The sequence below is a fragment of the Psammomys obesus genome, unplaced genomic scaffold (genome assembly GCF_907164565.1).
Source record: "Psammomys obesus unplaced genomic scaffold, mPsaObe1.curated_primary_1811, whole genome shotgun sequence".
Taxonomy (NCBI): Eukaryota; Metazoa; Chordata; class Mammalia; order Rodentia; family Muridae; genus Psammomys; species Psammomys obesus.
The window spans coordinates 32,821,282-32,832,212 of NW_026585895.1; the positions used below are offsets into that span (position 1 = coordinate 32,821,282).

Here is a 10,931-nt window from a genome sequence, read left to right on the forward strand (position 1 = left end):
ACATAAAAGAGCAGAAGTGGGAGGGAAAGACATGGGAGTCTAGAAGCAGCAAAGAGACATTCACTTGACATTCTGAAATTGTGCTATAAAAGGGAAAGAGGGGGCACTGGGACGAGACATTTCATTGCATATTTAGAGTTTTTCTGCTGGTCTTGACTGGCATTCAGAGAAGAGCAGGTGATTGGAGTGGAGATGACAACTCTTTTCAATTTCTTGAGAGTCTCAGTAGGCTGTGGCTAAGGACGGACATGTCACAGTGACATCCGTCTGTCTCCCCTGGTCAGGGAAGTGGCCTGACTTTCTCAATGTGCTCTTTGTATTTAGCCTCCGTGAGGAGTCTCTCCCCTTTCACCCCTGCCCTACCCTGTGAAAAAGGAAAAGCAGAGAAACAAAAAAATAAGCCACACTGGCATAAAATTTTATTCTTTCTGACAACATGTATCATCCACGGTGCCTGGAAACACAGGTGTAGTAACACTGGTAAATGTGCTTCATCGGAGGCCTCCACATGGTCAAGAAACACACAGCATGCGTTGTGCTACATAACCCAAATTTTTACACCCCACCCCCAACCACCTCATAGTGGGCAAATGGATTCCGAGGATTCCAACTGGAAATTTCCCTCCTACTGCTGCCTTTTTCATTGACTAGGTAGTTTGTGGGTACTGCTGTTTGGATCTTGACTGTGAGAAGGTGAAAGTTTTGGTCCTCAGCCCATTGGTACCATTAAGGGGGTGGTTTAGCCTTTAGGGTATGGGGGCTAGAAGGGAGACTTAGGACATCGGAAACATGATCTTAAAGGGTACTGTAGAATCCTACGTGCACATTCTCTCTCCCACCCCCCACTTCTCTCTCCTTTTCCTTCCTTTCCCTTTATTTAAAAGAAATACGTATAGGGGCGTTTTGCCTGCATGGCTATGTACCACATGTATGCAGTACTACCAGAGGCCAGAAGAGGGCACTGGCTTCTCTGGGATTGGAGTTAACAGCTGTGAGCTGCTGTGTGAGTGCTGAGAATCAGACCTGGGTCCTCGAGGAGATCAGTCAGTGATCCTAACTGCTGAGCCATCTCTCCATCCAATCCTCTCTCCTTTTCAATTTTCTATTATGAGGGAGTGTCACGCTCTTAACACAAGCCCCAAACCAATATGTACTGCGATCTCCAAAGTTTGAGTCCAATCTTCATAAATGGATCATCTCAGGTACTTGTTACAATACTGAGACGCTAACACAGTAGAGAAACAGCTCTCCCATGGGTAGAAGGGTTAAATTTTACAGAGATGCTCTGAGCTAACCACAGAAACCAGAGAGTCAGACCCAGCAGCCTCTGAGGGAGTCCATGAGGTCAAAAAGTCCTTCCAGGTGAAGGTCTGATCAGGCCTCATCAAGTTACTATGACCAGGAACAATGCTGGAGCCTCCAACAGAACTGACAGGAGGCAGCACTCCTAGGCCAGGACACTGGACATTAGGTAGTCCTCTTGTTTCCTACCAAGTCCTCATGCTCAGTGCTGTGAACTCATGCAGGAGCATTTCAGCAGAGTAAACCTTTGCCCTCTACTTTGGGGTCCAACGTATCCTCTTTATCAAGTGCAAGATAAGACTCCGCTCCAGTGTTCACCCATCCACTGTTTCTGCGATGTGCTTTTGCATTGCTGGTCTCGCCTCTCCTGGGAACAGCAACATCATAGCAAGGGAAGCATGAAGATCCACGCCAGCACCGGGAGGTAGGGTGTGGGGACACTGCAGCCAGATGTCCTCTGCGCATGCATGACGGCAAAGACAGCATTTGTGTGGTTGGTGGGCAACTCTACGTTGCAGATCATTCCTTCGCAGCAAGACCTGCACTCCTGTGTACGAGGTAGGAAGAGAAATGAGAGTGAAGAGCAGGGAGGAGGAAGGAACGAAACAAACAAAAGCAAAGACAGGTGCCGGAGTTGATAGTCCAGCCTGTGGGTACCCTTCCCCTCCCGAGCAAAGACTGCCCTGAGGGTCTGCATCCTACCCTTTTGAAGCATCTGTGTCAAACCCAAGCATAATGGAGGTGCAGGAGGGAAACTGAATTAAACTTCCCAGTTGTTAGATCTTGCTGGGTTTCTTAGGAAACAATGAAACCAAAGTGAAAGTCAGGAACCTTTTGGACTTGACTTTGGTTTTCTTTCTTAGTATTACTTTGTAAGCTGATAATGGTGACTTGCTGTTGTCTCTGACCTGAGTCCTATTATGACTGCGGTGGTGGTTAGCTTTAAAAAAAAAAAAAGAAAAAGAAAAAGAAAAAGTCTAGGTTCTTAAGAGTGCTTTCAAGGGAAGCAACCTTGATCGCAATAGGAATACATGCTTAGCCCAAACACATGACCTCATGAACAGATTTCCAGGCTCACACAGGTTTCCAGGCCAACGAGGCAGCAGAAAGGCAGTAACTCCAAACACAGCCCTCAGTGGCTGGCCAGCCAGCTGCCCAAGGGAAGTTTTTATTTTCCTTTTCAAATCTTACTATGTAACCCAGGCTGGCTTCACAATCATAATCCTCCCGCCTCAGCCTCTAAAATACTGGGATTACAGGCCTGAGGCACTGCGCTTAGCCTGAGGTACTTTCAAGAGATCTTGAGGTCCTAGACCTCTATGTGACATCCCATTTCACTCAGTCTAGGATGCTCCCTTCCAGCCTTGCCAACACACCTCGTCGTTGCTGGTCATACAGCCCTTGCCTAATCAGAATTGACAGCCACCGATGGCAGAGTCACTAGCTTACTTTCTAAAATCCTATTAAAACATATTGTCAAAGCATTTTCTCCCAAATTTTAGGATCTCTGCTTATAAGAGTACATTTTTGTTTGGGATGATAGAATGAGACTATTAAGAAGATTAGCTGATCCAATATTTTGCTACATTTATCTTACTCTCTTAGACTCTTTCTCCTCTGAGCAGAGATGCCAGCATTTCAACGGCAAAAGCCATGCCTATAAGCCATGCCTGTTTTCTCCTTTATATCTTACAGTTACCCTGGGAAGGGGTTGTGCTAATTTTTGGCCAGGAACAGAACACATCATCCAGAATCCAGCACTCCTTACTCTCTCAGAGATGGGTTATTCTTGAGCTTCTAGACTGGCTTCAGACTATTTATGCCAGTTCTGAAGCCCAGAAATTAGCTCTGGAGCCTGGAAATTAGTATTCATTCTTACTAACATTATTGCTTTTTGAAGATAGAATATTTTCAAGTGTCTGCTCTCTTCATTGGCACTGTAATGGAGTCTTTTTGTCAGAGTACAAATAAACCTAACCTTTTGCTCCTCCACCTGGGTTCTCCTAGGATGCATAACTTACCACCATCACCATGAAACCTGGGAATGTAACAAAATACACACACACATACACACACACACACACACACACACACACACAAAATCTTTACCGTGTGTTCCGAGTCTCGGCTGTGGCGGCAGCCAACAAAATGACATTCGTTTTTAGAGGCACACTTTTTAGTGATGGATGTACTTCTTCCATGGCTGGTGAAGTGATGAACTGTCAGACAATACTGTGTGTCTAGGAAAATTTAACAACAAAAAACCGGCAATTTTATTTTCCATATTGCTAAAGAGACCCCTCGACTATTGTGCCAGAAAAGACTATCATTCCGAATAATCTTCAGGCTTCTAGGCGACAAACTTAATAACAGCGAATGCTACAGTTTGTAGGTGGTATTTCTACAAAGACATCAGCTCCCAAAGCACACATGTGTTTTGAAAATGAATATAAATGGGGATCCAGTTCCTTTGGCATTAGCTGAAGCTGAGAAAAATGTGCAGTTGTCATCAATCCTTAGGCCTGCTAATCGAATATGCAAGTATTTATGTCCCTGGCCCTGCCCTTTTTTCCTCTGAAGCACATGTTTTGGGACTCTAAATTAAGACAAAAAACTGTGAGCACAAAAAAACAAAACAAAACAAAACAAAAAACAAAACAAAACAAAAAAAAAAAACATGTCTGGAAGCTTGGAGCCTCATTCAACGTTTGTTTCTTACATGCTACGTGGCAAATGGGTCTCCAGCTACACATCAGAACACCTTTCTTCCTCCTCTTGCTTATTCAGATTCTAAGCCTTCTAGCATGTTTGACTGTTCCTCATCAATGAATTACACTTTTCATGTCCTCTTTATGCCCTGTTTCCCACCCATGTGGGAAATGAGCTGTATACTTAGTTCATTTCTATAGTGTTATCCTCACTGCTTTACCCATCCACTTTATGACAGCATTCTCCTAAGAAAGTGGTCCATGTGACATTATAAGATATTCTGTTTTAGTTCCGTGTCTCCTTTTTGCTACCAAAGACCATGGATCCCATGCTTTTCACCATGGATCCCAATAGCAACTGACTGGGAGGAAATGGATCAAGATTGAGAAGACAGAGTTCCTGTCACAAGTCCCTATTAGATCCTTTAAGATCAATGTGCTTTTCAGTGAAGTGTTAATACAGTGGCATTTTGGTAACTTCAGTAATATTGACAGTGGCAAACACATTCACATTGTAGATTGGTAGTCAGCCTCTAACTTGTGCTCAATTATTCAATCCTCACCATGAGCCTTTGGAAGGCCATAGACAATATTAACATCCTTTTCTGTTGTTGTTGTTTTAGACAGCATCTCATTACATAGTCCTGGCTGGTCTGGAGCTCCCTATGCAGACCAGTCTCACCTCGAACTCAAACAGTGAACCTCTTGCCTCTGCTTCCTGAGTGTCGGGGTTAAAGGCCACCATCTTGTCCGTGGTCATACAGGTAGACGCGTTACATAGATGTAAGGTAGGATTCTAACCAAGGCAGGTTCCAAGGATTTGTGCTCTTCATCAGTACACTTGGCTGCCACTCAACAAAAACCAGACAAAAGTAGCCGACTTTTGGAGCCTGAAGGAAAAGGAGCCATTAAATGCTTTGGAGAAGGCATTTAAAGGTATACTCCAAACTCAGAATGATTGGAAACTGGTAGCTGTTGTGTTTATCTGGAGAACTGCATATACCACACACATGAAAGTAGCCTCTAACCAGTCAACACAAACGCTATTTTAAATAAAACAAACAAAAAAATCCATGTTGTCATGCCGTTACACAGAGACCTTGTCCTAACCACATGGACAGACCACAAGTGAGGCTGCATGGAGAAAGGGAAATCTGAGATGACGAAGAGCGGCAGCTCTAGGCCCACTTGCTGTGGATGAATGGCTGACTACCACTTCCCTAAATATCAGCAAAGGGAAGCGTAAGAAATGACACCTCAGTTGTAATTCCAGATGGTTAACATCTTTAAGGCTTTGCTAGCAGATGGTCAAAAATGAGCTCTCCAATAGTAATAAAAACTGCATGGTACTGGCATAGAAACAGAATGGCGAATCAATGGAACCGAATAGAAGACCCAGAAATAAACTCACACACCTACGGATCCTTGATTTTTGACAAAGAAGCCAAAACCATACAGTGGAAAAAAGATAGCATCTTCAACACATGGTGCTGGTCTAACTGGATGTCTACATGTAGAAAAATGCAAATAGATCCATATTTATCACCCTGCACAAAACTAAAGACCAAGTGGATCAAAGACCTCAACATAAAATCAGACATACTAAATCGGTTAGAAGAAAAAGTGGGGAAGAGCCTAGAACTCATTGGCACAGGAAACAACTTCCTGTACAGAACACCAACAGCACAGGCTCCAAGAACAAAAATCAATAAATGAGACCTCATTAAACTGAAAAGCTTCTGTAAAGCAAAGGACATTGTCATCAGAAAAAACAGCAGCCTACAGACTGGGAAAGGATCTTCACCAACTCTATATCTGACAGAGGGCTAATATCCAGAATATATAAAAGAACTAAAGAAGTTAAAAAGCAACAAATCAAGTAAGCCAATTAAAAAATGGAGTACAGATCTAAACAGAGAATTCTCAATAGAGGAATATCGAATGGCAGAGAAACACTTAAAGAAATGTTCAACATCATTATTCATCAGGGAAATGAAAATCAAAATGACCCTGAGATTTCACCTTACACCCATCAGAATGGCTAAGATCAAAACCTCAAGTGACAATGCATGCTGGAGAGGATGTGGAGAAAAGGGAACCCTCCTCCATTGCTGGTGGGAATGTAAACTTGTACAACCACTTTGGAAATCAATCTGGTGCTTTCTCAGACATTAAGGAATTGTGCTTCCACAAGATCCAGCTGTAGCACTCGTAGGTGTATACCCAAAAGATGCTCAAGTATACAACAAGGACATTTGCTCAACCAAGTTCATAGCAGCTTTATGTAATAACCAGGAGCTAGAAACAACCCAGATGCCCCTCAACTGAGGAATGGATACAGAAATTGTGGTACATTTACACAGTGGAATACTACTCAGCAATTAAAAACAAGGAAATCATGAAATTTGTAGGCAAATAATGGGAACTAGAGAAGATCATCCTGAATAAGGTATCCCAGAAGCATAAACACACACATGGTATATACTCACTTTTAAGTGGATATTAGACATATAATATAGGACAAACATACTAAAATCTGTACACCTAAAGAAGCTAATCAAGAAGGAGGATTCTGGGTAAGATGATCAATCCTCACTCAGAAAGGCTAACGGGACAGACATTGGAAAAGGGAGAAAACAGGGAACAGGGCAGGAGCCTACCACAGAGGCACAAAGGGCCTTTGAAAGATTCTATCCAGCAAGGTATCAAAGCAGATGCAGAGACTGATATCCAAACTTTGGGTGGAGTGCAGGGAATCTTTTGAAAAAAGCTGAAGATAGAAAGACCTGGAAGGAACAGGAGCTCCACAAGGAAAGCAACAGAACCAAAAAATCTGAGCACAGGGGTCTTTTCTGAGACTGATACTCCAACCAAGGACCATTCATGTATATAACCTAGATAACCTAGAACCCCTGCTCAGATATAGTCCATGGCAGCTCAGTGTCCAAGTAGGTTCCCTAGTAAGAACAGGGACTTTCTCTGACATGAACTCAGTGGCTGGCTCTTTCATCACCTCTCCCTGACTAGGGAGCAACCTTGCCAAGCCACAGAGGAAGACAATGCAGCCAGTCCTGATGAGACTTGATAGGCTAGGGATAGATGGAAGGGGAAGAGGACCTCCCCTATCAGTGGACTTGGAGAGGGCCATGGGAAGAGGTGAGGGAAGAAGGGTTAGGATTGGGAGGGAATGAGGGAGTGGGATACAAAACAAATAAACTGTAATTAATGTAAAAAAATAAATATTTAATTAAAAAAAAGAGCCCTCCTGCTGTGCCGGAAGGTGGTGTCATTCCTCACTTGGCCTCTCAGGTGGGCTTGGCAGAGCCAACTAAGCTGCCTGTGCTGTTTCTGACACTGTTTGGGGATGGGAAGCTAAGGTCTCCTGTTTGTGTTTATCTGTGGTTCAAAAGAGATGCTACCTAGGTTGGAAAGATAGCTCAGCACGTGTTGCTCTTGCGGGGAAGCTGGGTTCAATTCCCAGCACCCACATGGAAGCTAACAGGCATCTATTAACTCCAGGGGATCTAGTGTCCTCTGGCCTCCTTGGACACCAGCCATGCATATGGAGCATGGTCATACATACAAGCAAAATACTCATGCACATGAATTAATCTTTAAACAATTTTTAAATAAACAAAAGAGATGGTATCCTAAAGCCCAGAAGCAGATAAAAGGTTTTGGTTGATAAGCAACAAATTGGAGCATTATGCACAGAAACAGTATGCACAGACTTTGAGAGGCAATTCAAAGAGTAAAGGGAAGGCCAGTAAAAAGGGAAACTCTAAAGCTACTCTACTTCTACTTGATTTTCAGTGGAAATTTAAAGTCAACTGTTAAAGAATTATATCAACCATCTGAAATAAATTAGGAGACGTCATTATCAAACAACCCTAAAACATTAAAACAATTTAACCAGTCTCTCTCTGAGTGGATGTGAAGTCCACTCTATAAGACAGGACTTGTGCCTGGTACTGTTAACTGGGCCCAAACCCTGTGGCTAGCTAGGTCCTAGATCCTAGAGGAGAGCCATCTGCTATTCTGCTAAATGGACATAGTAATACATTGCCCCTAAGTTGTTGCCTTTATACCCACATATTAGCACATCTCTCAACCCCATCAAAGAACCTTATTTCTACAGGACAGATTGCCACAAGTGGTCAATGTGCAGAGGTAAGTTTGTGGAATGCTCAGTGCTCAATGGGACAGCCTTTACTCCCAAGGCTAAGGGATCACCATGGAGAAGAAGGGGACAGAAAGATTATAAGAGCCAAGGGGAATGAGTATCTGCGGTGAAACAGTTACTTGCCAGACGTGACAGGGCCATAGCATACATGAACTCACAGAAGCTACACAGAAGACCTTCCCAAGATCAAGCCAAGCAAAGCCCAGCACAGGCAAGGGAGGGATTCAATAACTCCTTCTCCTGGCAGAGGAGGCACTGGCAGTTGATGGCTGCTCAGTCAGTTGAGTCAGTTTTCTTCAGGATGTGGCCCCTGAGAGGATACTCATGAACTCATGACCAGTATGTTATCTTTTATCTAGCCCCACTGACTGGTCTTAGTTGGTCTAAAGGAAAAAAAACCTCAAAATTGGGGGAAAGTAGAGGTGTGTGTGTGTGTAGGGGAAGACAGATGGGAGAAATTGGCAGGGAATGAAAAGAGAGCAGATTTTATTAAAGTAAATTATATGCATATATGAAATTCTAAATAGAAAAAAAATCCTTTAAAACAATTAAGAAAAATTTTTGTGGAAACATGAAAGAAAATGCACACGATCACACATGTACAAGCATATAACAATTTAAGAAATGTAAAAGAACCTCAAGGAAAAAAGACTCTAATCCTTGCTTCTTCAAGGAAAGAGATGATGAAAACCATTGACCACATGGATGCTACGAGCATGAACACTTAGCTTAGCAGTGATTATTGGTAACATCATAGCCAGTAGGATTGTTTTTGGGTTTGTGTGTTGGGGGCTGGGGGGGGGGAAATCCTACAGATTTCCTATATCTGGAAAAAAATTAAGCCATAATTCTATAAATAATGTGGTATAGAAACTTCTAAACATTCACAGTAATAGATCCATACCAGCAGCTTCTAATTTGAATGCCTGTTCTGCCATTTGTTTTTCTTATGCCACTGCATCTAAAAACCTTAAAATCGGAACAGCCCAGTCTTATCGCAGCTCTCTGAGTTCTGAAGTCCTGTCAGCATCTTCTGTCAGTTTTACTCCCAAATTTGTATGAAAACATTCACTGTCCTCACTCTGTTTTTACCACGGGGAGTTCCAGTTCCCATCTTCCAACCAAAAGCAACAACAGTTCCCACTTGATAGTCTTTGACTCTGTCTTCAGCTCTCCAACAGTATCGTGATCTCACAATCAGTATCGTGTGTTCCAACTTCCATACTCTGTCAGAAAAAGAAACCTCTGCACGTCTTTGCACATGGGTCCCTCTCGGATCGTGTCTCCAACTCCCACTGTACCACTGTGGCCAGTGTTTCTTGTTCACTGAGGAGGCCACACCACCTACTTCCTCTGGAAGCCTTTGCACTTGAAATTTCCCTTTCACGCACACCTTTCCTGCAGAGCTCCGTCTGGCTTCCTTGTCTTGGCCCTTCAGGTCTTTGCTTTAAAGTATATTCAGAGAGGAGTTCCCATGGTTACCTAGTCAAAGGCATCCATTCATCTTTCAGCAAGTATTTACTGACTGCATATTAGGAGCCAGGCACTGGACTGGGCACTGGAGAGATGTCAGTAAACTACCCAGGATAATCAGGTGTTTGTTAGGAGAGTGAATGAGCTTCCCAGGTATCAGTGAATCTTGAGAGTAGAGTACAGAAACCTTTCCTTTCGTTAAGCCAGTAAGTATGACTTTCTAGGGTATCATCAAGCATCAACTAGCATTTCTGGAATTTTTTTTGAATGCCTTAGTCAACACTGTGGTTTCTTGATAAATACCTCTTAAGAAATTTTTCCTCATGATGCATACAACACCCATTTCCACGTTTTCTCAGGATAATCTGCTGTCTTGGATAGTCTTTCTCAAGAAATCCAGGACCCCTGTAGAATTCACTGGGCTGTGTTGGCATGCTAATCTATTATATATGACTCCTCCCTCCAGTGAAGGGAAGGACCTAAATAAAGAGAGGTCACAGAAGAGTCTGGAAGAGCCTCCCAAGCCCAGATACTCACCCTGTGGACACCACTTGTCTTCTGCCCATCGATTGCAATTATAATTATCCCCTGCATTTTCGCAAGTAAAACACTTGAAACTATTTGGGAACGGTGTGGCTTTAAAAAAAAAAATGAAGTAAGGTCACCCAAAGGTAAAATTTTCCAACATCAAAAATAGCACAGAATTAGCAAGTTTGTTAGATGAAGCAAAACAAACAAGACATCTTGTTTGGAATGCCCAAAAGTCGGCTCTAACCATCAGGCCTGAGCTTTATTTCATTTATTCCCTTCTAGTAAGTACTATGATCTTCCTTCCATTATAACGAAATGAAAATGGTTCCACAAGCTACTTAAAGATCCATGGTGTGATTCTATTACAATTTAATATTTTGAAATAAGAGCGGTTGAGGGAATGACCAAGAATGGTAATGATACTGTAGACTATACAACATATACATATGCAGACATACATATACACATATATATATGAAAGAGCTAGATGGAGACACAGAAGATGGAACATCTGAAGAATATAAAAAAAAAAAATGCAAAGTAGCCAGGCATGGTGGTACATGCCTTTAATCTCAGGGAGGCAGAGGCAGGTAGATCTCTGTGAGTTCAAGGCCAGCCTGGTCTACAAAGCAAGTCCAGGACTATACAGAAAAACCCTGTCTTGAAAATCCTAAAAGGGAAGGAAGAAAGGAAGGAAGGAAGGAAGGAAGGAAGGAAGGAAGGAAGGAAGGAAG

The 10,931-nt window shown here is 42.7% G+C and overlaps 1 protein-coding gene across 2 annotated transcripts in view; it reads right to left on the reverse strand.

Moving 5' to 3' along the window:
- Window positions 1-403: 403 nt before the first annotated feature.
- Window positions 404-10,931, reverse strand: part of Lypd6b (LY6/PLAUR domain containing 6B) — a 161,375-nt gene continuing 150,847 nt past the window's right edge. For both annotated transcript variants that reach the window (XM_055600489.1, XM_055600487.1), the window contains 3 exons: window positions 10,204-10,302; window positions 3,412-3,542; window positions 404-1,849 (listed from right to left, as the gene is read on the reverse strand). In XM_055600489.1, coding sequence (XP_055456464.1) covers window positions 1,685-1,849; window positions 3,412-3,542; window positions 10,204-10,302 — 395 coding nt within the window. In that variant the 3' untranslated portion in view covers window positions 404-1,684. The remainder of the gene's footprint in view (window positions 1,850-3,411; window positions 3,543-10,203; window positions 10,303-10,931) is intronic.